This window comes from Zea mays, chromosome 1 (genome assembly GCF_902167145.1).
Source record: "Zea mays cultivar B73 chromosome 1, Zm-B73-REFERENCE-NAM-5.0, whole genome shotgun sequence".
Lineage (NCBI taxonomy): Eukaryota > Viridiplantae > Streptophyta > Magnoliopsida > Poales > Poaceae > Zea > Zea mays.
The window spans coordinates 287,257,976-287,280,068 of record NC_050096.1 but is presented as its reverse complement, the minus strand read 5'-3'; the positions used below and the strand labels follow the sequence as shown (position 1 = coordinate 287,280,068).

General features: G+C 47.5%; 1 protein-coding gene across 3 annotated transcripts; it reads right to left on the bottom strand.

Annotated features, from left to right (window-relative positions):
* Positions 1 to 959: 959 nt before the first annotated feature.
* On the bottom strand, positions 960 to 7,005 carry LOC100284230 (serine/threonine-protein kinase 12). Of its 3 annotated transcripts, none has more exons than XR_004858103.1 (7): positions 6,699 to 7,005; positions 6,368 to 6,610; positions 5,427 to 5,522; positions 2,448 to 2,662; positions 2,296 to 2,368; positions 2,080 to 2,219; positions 960 to 1,367 (listed from the first exon to the last, which is right to left on the bottom strand). XR_004858103.1 is itself a non-coding variant. In NM_001157125.2 (7 exons), exons 1-7 carry the CDS (start codon positions 6,795 to 6,797, stop codon positions 1,359 to 1,361), a joined length of 858 nt encoding a protein of 285 aa, NP_001150597.2. In that variant the 5' UTR covers positions 6,798 to 7,005; the 3' UTR covers positions 962 to 1,358. The 3 variants fall into 3 exon arrangements, 2 of the variants coding, with proteins under 2 accessions (NP_001150597.2, XP_020408179.1); NM_001157125.2 differs by having other exon boundaries at positions 962 to 1,367; positions 2,080 to 2,202; XM_020552590.2 differs by lacking the exon at positions 960 to 1,367 and having other exon boundaries at positions 1,691 to 2,202.
* Positions 7,006 to 22,093: the final 15,088 nt, after the last annotated feature.

The window sequence follows — 22,093 nt, the reverse complement described above, 5'->3', positions numbered from 1 at the left end:
GAAAAAACTAGTTGTCTGTAGCTGCAGTCAAAACTGGGCGGGGTTATCCGATTAGTTCGGTTCGGGTAATTCGGGTTTTGATAAATTCAGATAATAGATTTTGTTACTCGATCACAGCCTTACTAAAACGCTACCCGCAATTTCCGGTACGAGTTTAGGGTATACCCAATTTACCCGAACAGCGACATCAACCTCAGCACTCGCGATCCCTTAACCAGTGAGGTTGTGAGGAGTAGAGATCAGAGGACAGAGGTGGACGAAGGAGGCAGCGACAGCGAGCGCCGTGACGCCGTCATGGTCGCTCCGGCCTCCGGTGGTCCGGCCTCCAGGCACTCGAGGTCGCTCTGGCGTCCGGCGTCTGGCGATCCAGCCTCCGGGCAGGCCGCAGGCGGGCACAAGGAGAGCGACGGGTGGCAGCTAGGTTATGGAGGGATTGGAGGCTGCTAGGGCCTGAGGAGTGGCCGAGATGTCGAATGCTAGACTAGGGAAGGCACCTTACGGACAGAGCCATGGTCCATGGAGGAAGCAGATTGAATTGTTGATGGGCCGCGTGGGCGTGGCCCATGTCCGTGTGTTTCATGTTGGACTAAAACATCCACACACGCTAAGGGCTAGGTGACACACACTGACACTGTTTCGAGTAGTTCAGGCACGGCACCGGGTGATGCTACCTGAATTATCCAAACTAAATTCAGGTAGCATTTACTATCCAAACTAGACATCGGGTGCTACAAATTCGGAATTCGGGTCTGAGTCCGGAATTTTCAGGTTCGAGTAACAGGTAATATGCCCAGGCTTAGCTGCAGTGTGCAGATTTTGAACGATGTTGGTACCAACTTTTGAGGAAGACAATACGACTTCCATTCTCTGTGTGCATCAAGACTAGACAGCCATTAAACTCATAATAATAGATATATGGCCATTTGAAATTACCAGTTTTTCCCTCCCTTTTCGCGTCATAGAAAAACTACGTGCATCTCCATATTTCATTGCTAAAGACCAAAATACTGCAGATTCAACAATTACAAAATACGATCGCCACAGCGAAAGCCACGTTCCTCTCCAGTCTCCACAGACCATTGACCCTCCAATTTGCGAAGGTTCAACAACTCAGTTGAAAACTACATTCCTCTCGAGTGAACATTGGTTTCACGACACAGTTCAAAAGGGAAACACAAACGCTGCATCAGAACTAGAACTCCAGCCTGTAGGAGAAAGCTTGCAGGGACACACACACCAATCCACTCCAGAACTATCGGAACTTAAAACTACATGTCATCATATTTGTCCTCCAGTAGTGACGAGTTTGGCACCACATCAGAAGATTCTTGCCCACTGGCAAGCAGGTTGTACTGATATTACAGAAGCTGTAGAGAAAACCGAGACCAAATTAGCTGTGAATGTCGTACTGATATTTCACATTATATTTATTTCTGATAACTAAAAGGTGCCCTTCTCGTCTAGAAGAACATGCAGATTGATCAGAAACTAAAAGGAAAAAGTCGTCCTTTTATCCAGACCAAGTAGCTGAGCTGGGGATGGAAGTGTTTTATCACATTCAAATATATACTAGCTACTTATTCTTGTGAGTGTAATCCATAGTTTTATTATTTGCATTTGAGAGCAAACTATATGATAAAAAATAGACATGTCAAGCTAAGCAAGAATACCATGCCAATGAGGCCAAATTAAAATTAACTTATATATTTTTCATACTCAGCAGAGTAATCAGATAACACCAGTGTGTTTTTTTACAACGGTAAGCCCAAATTTCATTACCCAAGCACAATGTCAATGAGTCCATAATAGCAAAATAAAAGCGCCCACCCGCCAAACATCTATATATCACAGAGGGGCTGAAAAATATGGAACTACTGTATACACACAAAAGCTAAGATTAATTGCCTCCCCAGATGAGGCAAGCAACAGAAGTTTAGCAACTTCGACACATGGTCCATAACTAAGATCACAGTACATAGACTGGCTTCTACTGACACTAAACACCATGGTTATCTCCAAGGAACAAGAACACTAGTCTGTTGCTCAGAAGATATCTTGCATATTCACTTATCGTTTTACCTTTGATCTTGTGACATCTTTTTGCTTAATGCAACTGCCTGAAGGGTCTGCATTCTTCTTTATCCATGGATGCTTCATGATGTCTTCAAGGCAAAGCCTCTTGCTTGAATCCTTAACTAGAAGCTGCATACACAATCACACTTAACAATCAATAGTCCAGGCAACACCCATCACTTTTGACTAATCTCTTATATAACCACTACTTTTAGATGTCACCTTGGAAATGAGATCCTTAGCCTCTGAAGATACACAAGGAGATGAAGGGAATGCCAAATCCACCCTAACTATCCTGCACAAAATTCGCATGGCACAAAATGTTAAGGAATGAAGACCAGGGAGAGAGAGAAAACAGATCTATCAGCCCATACCTTCTCAAGGTATCATCCTGTTCATCAGCTTCAAAAGGAGGTGAACCATATAAGAACTCATAGCACAGGATTCCTAATGTCCAGTTGTCCACAGCATGGTCATGAGCTCTTTTCTCTACCATCTCTGGTGCCAGATAATCGATTGTGCCACAGAGTGTGTGGCGTTTAGCATTTGAACGAGCCGCCCATCCAAAATCTGCAATTTTAAGCCGGCCCTGGAGAAAAAGGAAGTTAACTAGTTATGAAATCATCACCTAGCATTTGATGCATCAAGAATAATACCCATCACACGACAATGCAGTTTTTTCAGAAATGAGGCATTGAAGAAACATTTGTATAACCATTTCTCCACGTATGTTAGTGAACCGGCAATAATATGTTATATGTGTTTTCAGATTTATTCAGATGCATGATATATATCCTGTCCAGGTGTAACTTGTATTCAAGATGAATTATCCTTACCCTAAACCCTTGCAAAGAGCCAAGTCTGACAGTCTGCATTGTTTTCATAAACAGTAAAATACTTTTTATAATGTACACTTAAGAAGGGCAAACATTTAGAGATAATTTTCAACCTATGAGAAAAAGCTGTAAATTGGATTCTTGAGCAAACTCAACGTAATGGTTCTATTATATTCTTATAACGAAATGGTGCAAAAACTACAGGCACTACCCTAGATATTAAAATTCATTTTTTGTAGAATAAGACCGTCTGGTAAAGCGAAAAGGTCTCTAGCTAAGTTGGTTAAATGGTCTAAATAACACTCATGTCCTAAGTTTGACTACCCGTGTCAGGGCCTAAGGAGGCTCACGGAGGGGCTGTGGCAGCAGCAGTCATCGACCCTCAAAGGGGATTAGATAAGGATAGTTAGAAATAGTAGTGGCTCGTTCAGACGCGTACCCCGTGGTATGCGCTGAAAGACCCATCGCTGCCCAAGCCATGGCGCGGGCTCGTCGACGACATCACCGGCTACCTCTACTACTAGAACCCTGACACCAACGTCACGCAGTACGAGTGGCCCACGACCGCGCCTTTGCCTCTCATGGGTCCTTGGGTTCCCGAGGCGTACTTCGACGATCTGTTTGCGTGGCTCAACGCCATCAGCATGGCGCTCTCCAGCACCACGCCGACAGCGGCATGGCCGTCATCGACCGTTTCGACATCTACATCTTTGTGAACAGCGATGCCTACCAGTTGCTTTGCGCCCTCGAGGTTGTCTTCATCATCGGCTGCATGGCTGACGACACGGGCAACCATACCAGGACTGGTGTACCAGCCTCTGGCGCCAACCCTCGCTACTGCTACCATGCCGGTGACCGCAGCACCCCAATCCCTGCCCATCTACGATGGCAGCGGTGACCCTCTGGGTGGTTAAACGACAGCTAGCGGTTCTTTTGGAGCCAGCGCACCCTGGAGTCTGACAAGGTCTGGCTGGCATCGTATCACCTCACGGACCACGCACATATGTGGTTCTGGTGGCTGTAACGCGACGAGCATCAAGTCACATGGCCACAGTTCAAGATCATGTGCTAGCAGCGCTTTGGTTCCCTCGCAGTAGTGGTGACTTCTGCTGCCATGTTTGTCGCGTCCTCGTCGCCGACACCGCCTCAGTCATCAGGGGTAGCCATCACCGCTACCCTTTACCCCAAGAGCGACGTCCAGGAGAGGGTGGTTGCTCCGCGACGTACGGCGACGATCGTCCACCTGCAGGTTGCAGCACGCGGTTTCCTAGCTCGTCGACGAGTGAAGCAGATGTTGGCGATGCTCCATTGCAGGGAGTCGTAGCTGCACCAGCGCGGCCAAGCAACATGGTGGTTGTTCACCTCACCGTACGAGAGGCTGCAAGACATGGTGCCCCTCTGCATCGCTTTGTCCGGCGCTGGCCCTCATCTGTGGCGACCGAGCAACTACCTCGACTACTCTCCTTCGTACAAGGGGGTCTGGTGGCCTTGCCACCCTCTGCTCTAGCCACGCCACCCTCTGTGCACTGGTGGCCATGGGACCAAGAGGGGTTGCGCTGCACGGGATCCACTTGCTACAGGCAACACCAACGTTGACCTCCACGGGCCCGCCTCCGAAGGTTACTGTGTCTTTACCTCCATGGTTTCAGCTCGCACCCTCCTCTTTGTTGTGCAACGTTTCATTGGGAAACAGGATGATGCTTGCAGTTGCAATATATCTAGAATAATTAAAAGATCAATCGATATGTAAAAGATTCATTTTTCGATGATAGGTTAGGTCGTTACAGGTCGTTTGTTGGATGCTGCAGCTCGAGAACGAGCTGCTTGTCCAGGGGGGTGTAGTGTCAGGGCCTAAGGAGACCCATAGAGGGGTTGTGGCAGCAGCAGCCATGGCCCTCCAAGGAAGGATTAGATAAGATTAGTTAGAGATAACATTAGAAGATTAGATCTATTGTTTAGGGTCCAAGTTACGTAGAGTCCAAGGTACCCTCTCTATATAAGGAGAGGGATTGTATCAGTCTAAGGCAAGCAAAAACAAGGATAATACTTCTTCTTGCCCGGCCGGGGTTCTAGCCTCCAATCCCCTGTTCAAATACATCCTCAATTCCCCAATACCATTTCTAGTCATAACAGTGAGAGCGAATTTTAGTCCATGGTTAAAAAAATCACCTCGTCTGTCTCACGCCAAAGCACAGGTCTAAGGTCTAGCCCGAGTCACGGTCGTTCTCATATGGGCTACGGTGTCGCCGTGTATGGGTGGGACAAGGGTTTTCTCGACCTGCTGAGAAGGTCTTCTTAATATAGTGTCGTGTGGCAGTTTTACCCCCACATGTCAATTTTTTTAAAGCCATCTGGTAATAAAAATTAGTAAATTACAACAACACAAAACAGTAAAAGTACAAAGACATACACGGATAAAATTGTTTGCGACAATAATTAACAACAGAATAAATGCATGAATCAAATATGGTGCTAGAAACAATAACAGCCGCAACAACTTCATAAAGAAGAACCAACCTCGATGTCGATTAGCAAATTCTCAGGCTTGATGTCCCTATGAATGACTTGCTTTTTGTGACAGTATGCCAGTGCACCAGCAAGACTCGCTACATACTAAAACACATAAGATTCATGGTTATCACAATCTAACAAAAGAATGGCAAACCAGAAGGAAACCTGCATACACACACACACACCATGCTCTAGGGTGTGGTATGCCAATGGCAGCACAAGTTCTTGGCAATAAATAATGGCATCATCACAAGTTGAGACTGAGACAGTGTCATGTTAAAAGATATGTCATGCATTCTCACTATGTTTTGTGTATAGATGTATGGGTTCAGGGCAATAAAGTCATAAACTGCAGAGCGCACTGCATGTGTGACACATGATTAGCAGTTCACATAAACATTTGGTTCAGCTTAACTTATACTCCTAGGAAATGCATTAAGAGTTTCTAAAGAATACTTAATGCTGCAATCAGATAATGCAAAGATCCATAAAATCCAAAATATCATTTTGAAAGCTTATTAATGGCACTAAAAATTTGCAATTATCGAATTTTGTTCAATGTCAACTGCCTTTGATGTAACTTGTAACCATTGGCCATTGCACACAATGTACCAGCAATTGATGACTCCTGTCATACACGATATCTGATTCCAGTAAAATCAAGTTAGGCCATTACTCAAAACTTTCTTGCTACCATTCATGACCTGAATAGAAGTAATATCACAGAATTACCAACCATATAACTACTCGGCTCATGGTCTAGCTGCCTAGTTCTCTGGAACTTTGTATGTACACAGTTGCTGTCATATGAGACTTTGCATCGGTTATTGTGGTTCAGGTTAACATGATTTAGGTTAATAACAGTAGGAGGAATGGCAATCCAGCCGTAGGCACAACCGGGAAATAAAAGTGAAGCAAAAGGAAAACGGGAAGTGTTTTTTTTTTACCGTGGCGGACGTGCGCTCGGTGAAGCGGCCAGCAGCGCGAAGGACCTTGTAGAGCTCGCCACGGGCCGCGTACTCGAGGACGAGGACGACTCGCTCTTCGTCGTGGAACCAGGTGAAGAGGCGGAGCACGTTAGGGTGATCGAGACTCTGCTGGATCTCGATCTCCCGCCGCAGGTGCGCGTGGAAGCGGTGCTTCTTCAGTTTCGCCTTAAATATCACCTTGAGCGCCACCACGTACCCGCTCTGGATCGTCCCCGCGCGTAGATTAACTTCCATGTATGCGATATTTTGGGGTAAATCAAGAGAATTGGAAGGGGCTGATTGGGCAGACCTGCTTCTCGCGGGCGAGGTAGACCTTGCCGAACCTGCCCTCAGCGATGTACTTGCTGATTTCAAAATCGGACAAGCTCCACACCTCACTCGTCGGCATCGTAGGCGGGAGCGGCAAATGGTGGGGCGAGGAACGAGGTGCGAGTTGGAGAAGACGGCGACGAGTTGCGTCGAGGAGGCGGAAAAGGAGAACGGGTTTGCAATTTGAAATGGAGAACGGCGGCCGGCGGATCGGTACCGTTTGGATGGGGAGCGCGAAGTGTCAAAGGTGGGAGATGGTTCACTGTACAACTTCAACTCATTAACTTACAATGCTGATATCTGTCTAGACGCCGCGCTTCCTATATGCCATTGCAATCTGGTTCGCTAGCAAAACGTTAAACAGGCCCCTTAGCGTGCACCCACCAGGCCTCCAGTGGGCTTGAGCCGTTCGCTGGATTAAACATCTTAATTAAAATCAATCTGTTAAAGTATTTTCAATGCATGAAATAATTTCTGTAGATGTTGGTAACTGTACATATTTTTTTGACATGGCTTATAAAGTTGCGCCAATCTTTATCACGTCATGTATATACTACAATGTCGTAAGTTTCTATAAACTGCAGAATCTCTTGCTAGGGCTTCAGGAGTACACCCTCCATCCCAAAAAAAAGTTGTTCGAATCTCTTGCTAGAGTTTTACCTCACTTTGACCAGCTAAAGACATTTGGGGTACGTTTGGATTTTTTACTATCTATTGTATAGTCTAGCTAGGCAAGAAATTGATATTGCACAAAACATTTGGATGTTGTAGGATGAAGGATATGAAATTGAACACGCTCATTACATTTAGTTAGAATCATAAGAGAATTAAATAGTCCAACCAAAGTTGAACTAAAATAGGTTTGCAACCTATAGTAACAAAGCTCTAAGAATGTACAATAAATAAATTCAACAACAAATGGAAGAATTCACCATACAAGATATGAAATTTATTGCGCGGTATTGAAAGTAGAGATGGATGAATAGACTACACCTAAAATTTTCACCATAAACTTTAAAATAAAATCAAATTATTAGTTCGACGGGTGCAGGTCAGTTCAATCGCTACCAAGGGCGGTTAAACCACTCTGGACCAATCTAACTATAAATAATAGATCTAGGTTATGAACAACGTGGAGAATAATGATATATTTCTTTAGATGAAGTGGGAGGCAGACCGACGCCTCCGCTGTGGTGTGGCGCCACATGCAGTTAAAGTGATCGATCGTTTTATGATGGGTCGGTCTTGGGCCACACATGAGATCCACTCGAGTGGTTTCCCTTCAGCGCGTCTGACACCCTGTCCGGTTCCGCCACGCTCGACCCCGGGCTCAGTGCTGTAGAGTTCGTCCGAAGCCGGGTTCTTCCAGTGTAGATGTTACCTATTTCCTCCGACTGATCTTTGGGACCCAGTTGTGACTTGTGTGCGTGGTTGTGCTGTGGATTTGAGTCTTGTGTGTGTTGCTCTCCCCTCCCTTACCTCTGTGCTTCTTTTGTGATCATCATTGTAAGGGTGAGAGGCTCCAAGTTATGGAGATTCCTCGCAAACGGGAGAAAGACCAAGGAAGAAAGCCGTGGTATTCAAGTTGATCATTGGATCACTTGAAAGGGGTTGAGTGCAACCCTCGTCCATTGGGACGCCACAACGTGGAAGTAGGCAAGTGCTACTTGGTCGAACCACAGGATAAAATCACGTGTCTCGTGTGCTGCTTATTGTGATTGCTTTGTTCGCACGAGAACGTTTCTTAGCCACTTGACTACACTAGCACTCATAACTAAGTTTTGTGTCTATTAGTGTTTGATTTTCACAGGATCACCTATTCACCTCCCCTCTAGGTGCTCTCAATTGGTATCGGAGCTGTACTCTTCATCTAAGGGACTAACCGCCCGAAGAGATGGATCCTAAGGGAAAGGGGGTGGTGGTCAACGACAAGGAGATGGAGTCCCTCTTCAACGAGCCAAGGAACGACAAGCCCACTGACTCAGGCTCAAGCCACAAGAAGAAGGACGGGAAGAAGAAGAGGCGCATCAAGAAGATCATCTACTACGACAGCGATGCATCTTCTTATTCACCAAGAGACGACGACAACGATGATTCTTCGTCAAAGAAAAAGACGGTTAATCAAAACTATTCCTTTGATTATTCCCGTATTTCATACAATTCAAATGCCCATTTACTTTCTATTCCTCTTGGAAAACCCCCACACTTTGATGGAGAGGATTACTCATTTTGGAGTCATAAAATGCGTAGTCATCTATTTTCTCTCCATCCTAGCATTTGGGAAATTGTGGAAAATGGAATGCATTTCGATAGTACGGATAACCCTGTGATGATAAATGAACAAAGTCATAAGAATGCACAAGCTACCACTGTTTTGCTAGCATCTTTGTGCAGTGATGGATATAATAAGGCGAGTGGCTTGGACAACGCAAAGCAAATATGGGACACCCTCAAGATATCTCATGAGGGAAACGACGCCACCATGATCACCAAAATGGAGTTGGTGGAAGACGAGCTGGAAAGATTTGCGATGATCAGGGGAGAGGAGCCCACTCAGACCTACAACAGGCTCAAGACCCTCATCAACAAGATTAGAAGCTATTGAAGCACAAGATGGACGGACCACGACGTCGTCCGACTCATGCTAAGGTCATTCACGGTAATTGACCCCCATCTTGTCAATATTATTCGTGAAAACCCCAGGTACACCAAGATGACGCCCAAGGAGATACTCGGAAAATTCGTGAGCGGGCGCATGATGGTTAAGGAGGCAAGGTACGTGGATGACGCCTTGAACGGTCCACTACCTATATACGAGTCGCAGCCCGTTGCTCTCAAAGCAACAAGCAGCAAGGAGGCGCTACCAAGCAAGGTAGCTTAGGTGGAGACTGCCAGACTCAATGAAGATGAGATGGCGCTTATCATCAAGCGCTTCAAGACCGCACTCAAAGGACGCAAGGAGTACCCCAACAGGAACAAAACAAGGGGAAAGTGCTCCTGCTTCAAATGTGGTAAGACTGGTCAATTTATTGCAAATTGTCCCGATAATGATAGTGACCAGGGACAAGAAAAGAACGGGAAGAAGGAGAAAAAGAAGAACTACAGGAAGGCAAAGGGCGAGGCGCACCTTGGAAAGGAATGGAACTCGGACTGCTCCTCTTCCGACTCCGACGACGAAGGACTCGATGCTTCGGCCTTGAACAAATCCTCCCTCTTCCCAAACAAACGCCATACATGTCTTATGGCCAAGGAGAAAAAGGTACGTATTTGGGACACTCCCAAGTATACTTCTTCTAGTGATGAAGAGTCATCTGATGATGAAGTAGATTATATTGATTTATTTAAGGGTTTAGATAGAGCTAAAGTAGATAAAATCAATGAGTTAATTGATGCTCTAAATGAAAAAGATAGATTGCTAGAAAGGCAAGAGGATATTTTGTATGAGGAACATGACAAATTTGTTAGTGTTCAAAAGTCTCTTGCCTTAGAACTTAAAAGAAATGAAATGTTGTCCTCTGAGTTGTCCGCCTGTTAGGAATCTGTGTCTAGTCTAAAGAATTTAAATGTTGAATTAAATGCTAAACTAGAGGAAGTTAATGTAACAAAATCATGTATAGAGCATGTTGTTATTTGTAATAGATGCAAAGATTTTGATATTAATGCTTGTGATGAACATCTTGCATCCATTACTATATTAAATGATGAGGTGGCAAGTCTTAATGCTCAACTTAAGACTTGCAAGAATGATTTTGATAAATTAAAGTTTGCTAGGGATGCCTACACTGTTGGTAGACACCCATCAATTAAGGATGGACTTGGTTTTCGAAGGGAAACCAAGAACTTGACAAGCCAAAAGGCTCCTATTCTCACCAAGGAGAAAGGGAAGGCCCCTATGGCTAGTAGTACTCAAAGGAGTCATGCCTATATTTATGATAGAAAATTTTTTAGGAATGCTCATAGGAGTTATGATCATGATGTTTTTAATTCACATGCTATGTTTGCCTCTAGCTCTACTTTTGTTCATGGTAGAAGTAGGCCTAAGAGAAATCATGTTGAGCATCATGTGCCTAGGAAAGTGTGTAATGAATCTACTACCATTTACCATGCTTGCAATACTTCATTTGCGCTTTTATGTAAGAATGAAAAAGTAGTTGCTAGAAAGTTGGGATCCAAATGCAAGGGAGACAAGACTTGTATTTGGGTTCCAAAGACTATTGTAACTAACCTTGTAGGACCCAACAAGAGTTGGGTATCTAAAACCTAAGCGTAAATTGTCTTGCAGGTTTTTGCATCCGGGGGCTCAAGCTGGATTATCGACAGCGGATGCACAAACAACATGACGGGGGAGAATAAGATGTTCACCTCCTACGTCAAGAACAAGGATTCCCAGGATACGATTATTTTTGGAGATGGGAACCAAGGCAAGGTCAAAGGTTTGGGAAAGATAGTCATCACAAGCGAGCACTCTATTTCAAATGTATTTTTAGTAGAGTCATTAGGGTACAACCTCCTGTCTGTAAGTCAATTGTGCCACATGGGCTACAATTGTTTGTTTACAAATGTTGATGTTTCTGTCTTTAGAAGGAGTGATGGTTCATTAGCATTTAAGGGTGTATTAGACGACAAACTCTACTTAGTTGATTTTTCGAAAGAGGAGGCCGATCTAGATGCATGCTTAATAGCTAAGACTAGTATGGGGTGGATGTGGCATCGCCGTCTAGTACATGTTGGGATGAAGAACCTTCATAAACTTCTAAAGGGAGAACATGTGTTAGGACTAACCAATGTTTGTTTTGAGAAAGATAGGCCTTGTGCAGCTTGTCAGGCAGGGAAACAGGTGGGAAGCACTCATCACAGCAAGAATGTGATGACAACATCAAGACCACTTGAGCTTCTTCACATGGACCTCTTCGGACTCGTTGCCTACCTTAGCCTCGGGGGAAGTAAGTATGGTCTTGTAATTGTTGATGATTTTTCCCGCTTAACTTGGGTTTTCTTTTGGCAGGATAAATTAGAAACCCAAGGGACCCTAAAGCGCTTTCTAAAGAGGGCTCAAAACGAATTTGAGCTCAAGGTGAAAAAGATAAGAAGCGACAACGGGTCCGAGTTCAAGAATATGCAAGTGGAGGAGTATCTTGAGGAAGAAGGCGTCAAGCACGAGTTCTCCGCTCCCTACACACCACAACAAAACAGTGTGGTAGAGAGGAAGAACAGGACGCTTATCGACATGGCGCGAACGATGCTTGGAGAATTCAAGACGTCCGAGCGGTTTTGGTTGGAAGCTGTGAATACAGCTTGCCACGCCATAAACCGACTCTACCTACATCACCTTCTTAAGAAGACCTCGTTTGAACTCCTTACCGGTAACAAACCCAACGTTTCTTACTTTTGTGTATTTGGGAGCAAATGTTACATTTTGGTGAAGAAAGGTAGACATTCTAAATTTGCTCCCAAGGCAGTAGAAGGGTTTTTACTAGGGTATGACTCAAATACAAAGGCGTATAGAGTCTTCAACAAATCATTGGGTTTGGTTGAAGTTTCTAGCGACGTTGTATTTGATGAGACTAATGGCTCTCCAAGAGAGCAAGTTGATCTTGATGACATAGATGAAGATGATGTTCCAACGGTCACAATACGCACAATGGCGATTGGTGATGTGCGACCACAGGAACAACAGGAGCAAGATCAGCCGTCTTCCTCGACGCTGGTGCATCCCCCAACCCAAGATGATGGACAGGTACCACAAGAAGAGGAGTGTGATCAAGGGGGAGCACAGGAAGAACAAGTGATGGAGGAAGAAGCACCACGGCCCCCTCCAACTCAAGTCCGAGCGACGATCCAAAGAAATCACCTCGTCGATCAGATTCTGGGTGACATAAGCAAGGGAGTAACTACCCGCTCAAGATTGGCTAACTTTTGTGAGCATTACTCGTTTGTCTCTTCTATTGAGCCTTTCAGGGTAGAAGAGGCCTTGCAGGATCTGGACTGGGTGTTGGCCATGCAGGAAGAGCTCAACAACTTCAAGAGGAATGAAGTTTGGAGCATGGTGCCACGTCCAAAGCAAAACGTTGTGGGAACCAAGTGAGTGTTCCGCAACAAGCAAGACGAGCACGGAGTGGTGACAAGAAATAAGGCTCGACTTGTGGCAAAAGGTTATGCCCAAGTCGCAGGTTTGGATTTCGAGAAGACTTTTGCTCCTGTGGCTAGGCTAGAGTCTATTCGAATTTTATTAGCCTATGCCGCTCACCACTCCTTTAGGTTGTTTCAAATGGATGTGAAGAGCGCTTTCCTCAACGGACCAATCAAGGAGGAGGTATACGTGGAACAATCCCCTGACTTTGAGGATGACAGGTACCCCGACCATGTGTTTAAGCTCTCTAAGGCGCTCTATGGACTTAAGCAAGCCCCAAGAGTATGGTATGAATGCCTTAGAGATTTCTTAATTGCTAATGCTTTCAAGGTTGGGAAAGCCGATCCCACTCTTTTCACTAAGACTTGTGATGGTGATCTTTTTGTGTGCCAAATTTATGTCGATGACATAATATTTGGTTCTACTAACCAAAAGTCTTGTGGGGAGTTTAGCAGGGTGATGACTCAAAAGTTTGAGATGTCGATGATGGGCGAGTTGAACTACTTCCTTAGGTTCCAAGTGAAGCAACTCAAGGACGACACCTTCATCTCCCAAATGAAGTACACTCAAGATCTTCTCAAGCGATTTGGGATGAAGGACGCCAAGCCCGCGAAGACACCGATGGGAACCGACGGGCATGTCAACCTCAACAAAGGAGGTAAGTCTGTTGATCAAATGGCATACCGGTCTATTATAGGGTCATTACTTTACTTATGTGCTAGTAGACCAGACATTATGCTGAGTGTATGCATGTGTGCTAGATATCAATCCGACCCCAAGGAATGTCACCTTGTGGCCGTTAAGCGAATTCTTAGATATTTAGTTTCTACGCCTTGCTTCAGAATCTTGTATCCAAAGGGGTCTACCTTTGACTTGATTGGATATTCAGACTCCGATTATGCTGGATGCAAGGTTGATAGGAAGAGTACATCAGGGACATGCCAATTCCTAGGAAGGTCCTTGGTGTCCTAGAGTTCAAAGAAACAAACATCTGTTGCCCTATCCACCGCTGAGGCCGAGTATGTTGCCGCAGGACAGTGTTGCGCGCAACTACTCTGGATGAGGCAAACCCTCCGGGACTTTGGCTACAATCTGAGCAAAGTCCCACTCCTATGTGACAATGAGAGTGCAATCCGCATGGCGGATAATCCTGTTGAACACAGCCGCACTAAGCACATAGACATTCGGCATCACTTCCTAAGAGACCACCAGCAAAAGGGAGATATCGAGGTGTTCCATATTAGCACCGAGAACCAGCTAGCCGATATCTTTACCAAGTCGTTGGATGAGAAAACCTTTTGCAGGTTGCGTAGTGAGCTAAATGTCTTAGATTCGCGTAACTTGGATTGATCTATAGCATACATGTGTTCTATGCCTTTGATCATGTTACTTCATGTATTTATGTGATTTGTTGCTTATTTATGGTGCTCAAGTTGTGCAAGGGATCCCCGAACCTCACAAGTCCATGTGTGAATGATGCACATATTTAGGGGGAGATGTGCTACAACTTGACCCTTTGAGACTAACCTTTGTGTTTGAGTATACTTGATGTAGTCTCAAAGGTGAATTGAAAGGGAAAGGTGAACTTGGACCTTGCAAAGACTTCCACTGCACTCCGGTATTAGTGTACTCACCTCCAAGTTCATTCTTATGCTCTAGTTGCCTTTTTGCTCTTAATTGACATTTTTGGTAAGGCAATGGAGTTAAAGGGCTAAGAATGATCCTGTTTTGGTGCTTAATGCCAAAGGGGGAGAACTTAATGCCAAAGCAAATGGATCAGCTACCACTTGTAAATTTTGAAAACAATAGAGTTAGAACTTTTGATTTGTCCAAAATACTCTTATTGCAAAATTTTGTCTCTTGTGGGGGAGAATTTTGATTATGGGAAAAGGGGGAGTTTTTGGTTCTTGATCAATTTCACTCTTGGATTATCTCTCTTTATGCCCAAACAAGTGAGTTTGAATTAGAGATAGGAAAATGAATTTGATTTGCAAAAACAAACCAAGTGGTGGCAAAGAGCGATCCAAATATGCCAAATAATAGTAAAAAACAATTTGGTCCTCAATTGCATTAATGTTGCACTTCTTTTGGTTGCTTTTGGTTGTGTTGGCATAAATCACCAAAAAGGGGGAGATTGAAAGGGAAATGTGCCTTTGGGCCATTTCTATAATGTTTTGGTGATTAAGTGCCCAACACATATTCTTTAAGTCCTAATGTGCCAAAGATTGAAAAAGTGCAAATCAAGACATAAGGTATGTTTCTAGACTTAGTACATTTGTTTTTGAATACTAATGAAGTTATCTAAGTGCTAGAAACAGTGAGAAAAGAAGAAGAAGAAAAGAAACCAAAAAGACTTGGCTCGATGCAGCCAAAACCCAGCTCAGACTGGCACACCGGACTGTCCGGTGGTGCACCGGACAGTGTCCGGTGCGCCAGGCTGGTCTCCGGTAAAAAGGCCGCTCTCGGGAAAAGATCGGCGGCGTACGACTATAATTCACCGGACTGTCCGGTGGTACACCGAATTGTCCGGTGAGCCAACGATCGCCAGCGCAATGGTAGGCCGCGCAATCCACGGACGACGCGTGGCCCGCACCAACGGACGGCAGGGGGCATCGGACTGTCTGGTGTGCACCGGACAGTGTCCGGTGCGCCAATGGGCCCGAAGCTGCAATGGTCGGATGCACCAGAAAATGAAGGAGATCGCGCACCCGACAGAAGGCAAGTTTGGCCTTCCTTGATTGGCCTCCAACGGATCCTAGCTGCCTTGGGGCTATAAAAGGGACCCCTAGGCGCATGGAGGAGTACCCCAAGCATTCTTTGAGTATTCTAAAACATCCAGACTCCGCTCCCACGCATTTGATTCTCGGTGTTAGCGATTTGAGCTCTGTCAGAGAGGAAATCTCTAACCGGGTGGCGGAATGCACCCGCCCTAAATCCTTAGATGAGGAGGGGCCTAAGCGTTTTGCCTGTTAGGTGGAAACGGGAAGAACACAAGAACACACAAGGATTTAGAGTGGTTCGGGCCGCCGGAGCGTAATACCCTACTCCACTGTGTGATGTATTGAGCTTGAGAGCTTGTATGAACTTGTGAGCGTCTAAGTGTGTCTGAGTCTGCCTTGTAACGTTGCGTGCCTCCCCTTTTATATCTCAAGGGGGCACACATAAGGGTGCTGAGTCCCGACATGCGTGCCTAGAGACATATCGGATGTCATACTTGGAGCAACTAATGCCCGTCGCCAGTGCAATCTCCTTGTGCTCTGATATCCGCGGCTTGCGTAGTATTGGCGTGCATCGGAAGCTTCCCTGGCAACGTACGAGTGATGATGAGCATAGCGTATGCCGCAGCACGGGCGTACTGTCCGCCACCAGAGTGGACAGGCACGCCGCCTGTAGGATGGCCTGGACGCCGCCCGTCAACAGAGTGGACAGGACACATTTAATGCTGAGGAGGCGCATCGCTTGTCAGTGGAGTAGACAGGACACATTTAATGCTGAGGCGGCACATCACCTGCCAGTTTGACAGGCGGCGCGCCTCACTCGCAATAAATGCGCGCGGCCTAGAGGCCTTACGTCCGTCTCCGCCCGTTGGCTTACATCACGGGCAGTTGGCCATGTGGTGGCATCGGGTCTCCGCCTGAGCAGGGAGCAGAGGCGTCCGCAATATGGTCCATACACGTGTCGGCTCTGGACCCCCGCCTGGCCTTGATTGGGGTCCGGGTACCCCTTCTCTTAGAGTCCCGGGACCTTGTTGTGAGTGACCTGGCCCCACATAGGGAGGTCCGGGACCCGTCTTGGGGGTCCAGTCTGTACTCGTGAAGGTCCTGGACCCTGACCGAAGGTTCAGGCCGTGTATCCAGGGGTCCGGCACTTTCCCGAGCCCACTGTTGACACCATGGAGTATATTGTCTTTCCTGGCCACATGGCGGCCCTGGAGCCGTCCACGTGGTGGGGTCATGTGTTGTTTGTCACGCGACTAAAGATAGTCGCATGGACACCGCACCTTCATAATGTAGTAACGGGTACCCCATTTCTAGGGTACTGACAGTGGCCCCCGGGCCCGCCTTAGGGGAGGATACGAGCCTGCAGGTGGGGCCAAAGCTGGATTGTCGATTGGTGTGCGGCTTCCGTGCGCTCGCTGGCATAATTACTGCCAGTCCGCCCTCGGTCACGCCAACTGCCACGCCTATCCCCGCGGCTGACTGACCCGTGACCTCCGTACTTGATGCTTTTGCTGGGCCACGCGCGGGGTTCCTCGATACCGCTATATTGGTTTTGAAAATTTTTCTGTCTTCTGCGGAGGCTCCGAGGAGGCGTGGTACTGGCGCGAGCGATGGTTCGACTTCTCTGCACCCAGGAACCGGCGCCCATGGAGGATGACTCGTGGGCCCAGGCCCCCGTGCCAGAGACTGGGCTGTTGGTTTCGGTGGAGGTGAAGAGGCGCACTTTCGCAGACAGTGGCGTGCTCCTCACGTGGCGGTTCATCTTCTCCGCACGCAGAGGCCGACTGAAAGTCGCCTAGAGGGGGGGGGGTGAATAGGGCGAAACTGAAATTTACAAAGTTAATCACAACTACAAGCCAGGTTAGCGTTAGAAATATAATCGAGTCCGCGAGAGAGGGTGGAAAACAAATCGCAAGCAAATAAGAAGTGTGACACGCGGATTTGTTTTACCGAGGTTCGGTTCTCGCAAACCTACTCCCCGTTGAGGAGGCCACAAAGGCTGGGTATTTTTCAACCCTTTCCCTCTCTCAAACGGTCCCTCGGACCGAGTGAGCTTTCTCTTCTCAAATCAACCGGGAACAAAACTTCCCCGCAAGGACCACCACACACTTGGTGTCTCTTGCCTTGGTTACAAGTGAGTATTGATCTCAAGAAAAAATGAGAAAGAAGAAAGCAATCCAAGCGCAAGAGCTCAAAAGAACACAACAAATCACTCTCACTTATCACTAAAGCTTTTGTGGAATTGGGAGAGGATTTGATCACTTGGGTGTGTCTTGTATTGAATGCCTAGCTCTTGTAAGTGGTTGGAAGTGTGAAAACTTGGATAACTTGAATGTGGGGTGGTTGGGGGTATTTATAACCCCAACCACCAAACTAGCCGTTTGGTGGAGGCTGTCTGTCGCATGGTGCACCGGACAGTCCGGTGCACACCGGACAGTGTCCGGTGCGCCAGCCACGTCACCAGGCCGTTGGGTTCCGACTGTTGGAGCTCTGACTGCTGGGCCCGCCTAGATGTCCGGTGGCACACCGGACATGTACTGTAGGATGTCCGGTGCGCCACTTCGCGCGTCCCTGACTTCTGCGCGCTCTGGCGCGCATTTAATGCTTCTGCAGGTGACCGTTGGCGCGAAGTAGCCGTTGCTCCGTTGGCTCACCGGACATGTCCGGTGAATTATAGCGGAGCGAATTCCCGAAGCTGGCGAGTTCCAGAGTCGCACTCTCCTGGGGCACCAGACACTGTCCGGTGTACACCGGACAGTCCGGTGAATTATAGCGGAGCGCCTCTAGATTTTTTCCGAAGGTGAGGAGTTCAGCGTGAAGTCCCCTGGTGCACAGGACACTGTCTGGTGGTGCACCGGACAATGTCCGGTGGTGCACCGGACAGTCCGGTGCACCAGACCAGGGCTGCCTTCGGTTATCCCTTGCTCTCTTTGTTGAACCCAATTCTTGGTCTTTTTATTGGCTAAGTGTGAACCTTTGGCACCTGTATAACTTATAGACTGGAGCAAACTAGTTAGTCCAATTATTTGTGTTGGGCAATTCAACCACCAAAATCAATTAGGAAAATAGGTGTAAGCCTAATTCCCTTTCAATCTCCCCCTTTTTGGTGATTGATGCCAACACAAACCAAAGCAAATATGGAAGTGCATAATTGAACTAGTTTGCATAATGTAAGTGCAAAAGGTTGCTTGGAATTGAGCCAATATAAATACTTATAAGATACGCATGTATTGTTTCTTTAAGTTTTGACATTTTGGACCACGCTTGCACCACATGTTTTGTTTTTGCAAATTCATTTGTAAATCCTTTTCAAAGTTCTTTTGCAAATAGTCAAAGGTAAATGAATAAGATTTTGCGAAGCATTTTCAAGATTTTGAAATTTTCTCCCCCTATTTCAAATGCTTTTCCTTTGACTAAACAAAACTCCCCCTTAATGAAATCCTCCTGTTAGAGTTCAAGAGGGTTTTTATATATCAATTTTGAAATACTACTTTCTCCCCCTTTGAAACATAATAAGATACCAATTTGAAATTTCCAATTGAAAATCATTTTAAAACGAGGTGGTGGTACGGTCCTTTTGCTTTGGGCTAATACTTTCTCCCCCTTTGGCATGAATCGCCAAAAACGGAGTCATTAGAGCCCTTAGAATTACTTTCTCCCCCTTTGGTCATAAATAAATGAGTGAAGATTATACCAAAGATGGAGTCCTTTGGCTCTCTCTCCCCCAAAGATGAAGAGTTGCCTGGAGCGACGGCGAAGGATGAGTTACGGAGTGGAAGCCTTTGTCTTCACCGAAGACTCCAATTCCCTTTCAATATACCTATGACTTGGTTTGAAATAGACTTGAAAAGACATTAGTCATAGCATATGAAAGAGACATGATGAATGTGCTATGTGTGCAAATCAACAAAAGAAGTTCCTAGAATCAAGAATATTTAGCTCATGCCTAAGTTTGTTAAAAGTTTGTTCATCTAGTGGCTTGGTAAAGATATCGGCTAATTGATCTTTAGTGTTAATATATGAAATCTTGATATCTCCCTTTTGTTGGTGATCCCTTAAAAAGTGATACCGAATGGCTATGTGTTTAGTGCGGCTATGCTCAACGGGATTATCCGCCATGCGGATTGCACTCTCATTATCACATAGAAGAGGAACTTTGCTTAATTTGTAATCGTAGTCCCTAAGGGTTTGCCTCATCCAAAGTAGTTGCGCGCAACAATGTCCTGCGGCAATGTACTCGGCCTCGGCGGTAGAAAGAGCTACGGAATTTTGCTTCTTTGAAGCCCAAGACACCAAGGATCTTCCCAAGAACTGGCAAGTCCCCGATGTGCTCTTTCTATTAATCTTACACCCCGCCCAGTCGGCATCCGAATAACCAATCAAATCAAATGTGGATCCCCTAGGATACCAAAGCCCAAACTTAGGAGTATAAGCCAAATATCTCAAGATTCGTTTTACGGCCGTAAGGTGAGCTTCCTTAGGGTCGGCTTGGAATCTTGCACACATGCATACGGAAAGCATAATATCCGGTCGAGATGCACATAAATAGAGTAAAGAGCCTATCATCGACCGGTATACCTTTTGATCCACGGACTTACCTTCCGTGTCGAGGTCGAGATGCCCATTGGTTCCCATGGGTGTCTTGATGGGTTTGGCATCCTTCATCCCAAACTTGCTTAGAATATCTTGAGTATACTTCGTTTGGCTAATGAAGGTGCCCTCTTGGAGTTGCTTCACTTGAAATCCTAAGAAGTACTTCAACTCCCCCATCATTGACATCTCGAATTTCTGTGTCATGATCCTACTAAATTCTTCACATGTAGACTCGTTAGTAGACCCAAATATAATATTGTCGACGTTTTGAGACCGGGGGGTCCCTGGGCCGACGAGTGAAATGTCGCCGCGTGCCCCAACCCAGATGGGTCGGCGCGAGGCCGAGCGCGAAGGGGGGAAGTGAGGTGGCCGGAGACAGGCGTGAGAGAGGTGGAAATCCTGCGGCCTTCGTGTTCGTCCCGCGCCCAGGTCGGGTGCGCTTGCAGTAGGGTTACAAGCGTCCACACGGGAGAGGGAGCGAGCGGCCTCACGCGAGCGCCTGTCCCGTCCTCGTCCCCGCGCGGCCACCCTCTGTAAGAGGGCCCTGGTCCTTCCTTTTATAGGCGTAAGGAGAGGATCCAGGTGTACAATGGGGGGTGCAGCAGAGTGCTACGTGTCTAGCGGGGGAGAGCTAGCGCCCTAAGTACATGCCGTCGTGGCAGCCGGAGAGGTTTTGGCACCCGGTTCGTGTGGTGTCGTGGCCGTCGGAGGAGCGCTGGAGCCTGGCGGAAGGACAGCTGTCGGGGCTGTCGAGTCCTTGCTGACGTCCTCTTGCTTCCGTAAGGGGGCGGAGAGCTGCCGTCGTCAGGGAGCGTGCGGGGCGCCATCATTGCCTATCTGGCGGATCGAGCCAGACGGGACGCCGGTCTTATTCCCCGTAGCCTGAGCCAGCTTGGGGTAGGGTAATGATGGCGCCTCCTGTCGACGTGGTCGGTCCGCGCCCTAGGTTGGGCGATGTGGAGGCTCCTCCGAGGTCGAGGTCGAGTCTGTCTTCCATGGCCGTGGTCGAGTCCGAGCCCCTGGGTCGGGCGAGGCGGAGACCGTCGGCTGAGGCCAGGGCTGAGTCCGAGCCCTGGGGTCGGGCGAAGCGGAGTTCGTCGTGTTCTGGGGTTGAGCCCAAGTCCGAGCCCTGGGTCGGGCGGAGCGGAGTTCGCCGTCTTCCGGGGCTTAGCCCAAGTCCGAGCCCTGGGTCGGGCGGAGCGGAGTTCGTCGTCTTCTGGGGCTGAGCCCAAGTCCGAGCCCTGGGTCAGGCGGAGCGGAGTTCGCCGTCTTCCGGGGCTTAGCCCGAATCCGAGCCTTGGGTCGGGCGGAGCGGAGTTCGCCGTCTTCCGGGGCTTAGCCCAAGTCCGAGCCCTGGGTCGGGCGGAGCGGAGTTCGTCGTCTTCTGGGGCTGAGCCCAAGTCCGAGCCCTGGGTCGGGCGGAGCGGAGCTTCCTATGGTGCCTGAGGTCGGGCCTGACTGCCTGTCAGCCTCACTCTGTCAAGTGGCACTGCAGTCGGTGCGGCGCAGGCGGCGCTGTCCTTCTGTCAGGTCGGTCAGTGGAGCGGCGAAGTGACTGCGGTCACTTCGGCTCTGTCGACTGAAGGGCGCGCGTCAGGATAAAGGTGTCAGGCCACCTTTGCATTAAATGCTCCTACGATTTGGTCGGTCGGTGCGGCGATTTGGTCAGGGTCGCTTCTTGGCGAAGACAGGGCCTCGGGCAAGCCGGAAGTATGTTCGTCGCTGGAGGGGGGCCTCGGGCGAGACAGAGATCCTCCGGGGTCGGCTGCCCTTGCCCGAGGCTAGGCTCGGGTGAGGCGTGATCGAGTCCCTCGAATGGACCGATCCCTGACTTAATCGCACCCATCAGGCCTTTGCAGCTTTGTGCTAATGGGGGTTACTAGCTGAGAATTAGGAGCCTTGAGGGTACCCCTAATTATGGTCCCCGACAGT

Coding starts and splice junctions, on each gene's coding strand:
- LOC100284230 (XM_020552590.2), bottom strand. CDS start 6,797: ATGCCGACGAGTGAGGTGTGGAGCTTGTCCGATTTTGAAATCAGCAAG. Junction 6,611..6,698: donor ACCTCGCCCGCGAGAAGCAG/GTCTGCCCAATC, acceptor GGGACGATCCAG/AGCGGGTACGTGGTGGCGCT. Junction 5,523..6,367: donor CCGAGCGCACGTCCGCCACG/GTAAAAAAAAAA, acceptor TATGTGTTTTAG/TATGTAGCGAGTCTTGCTGG.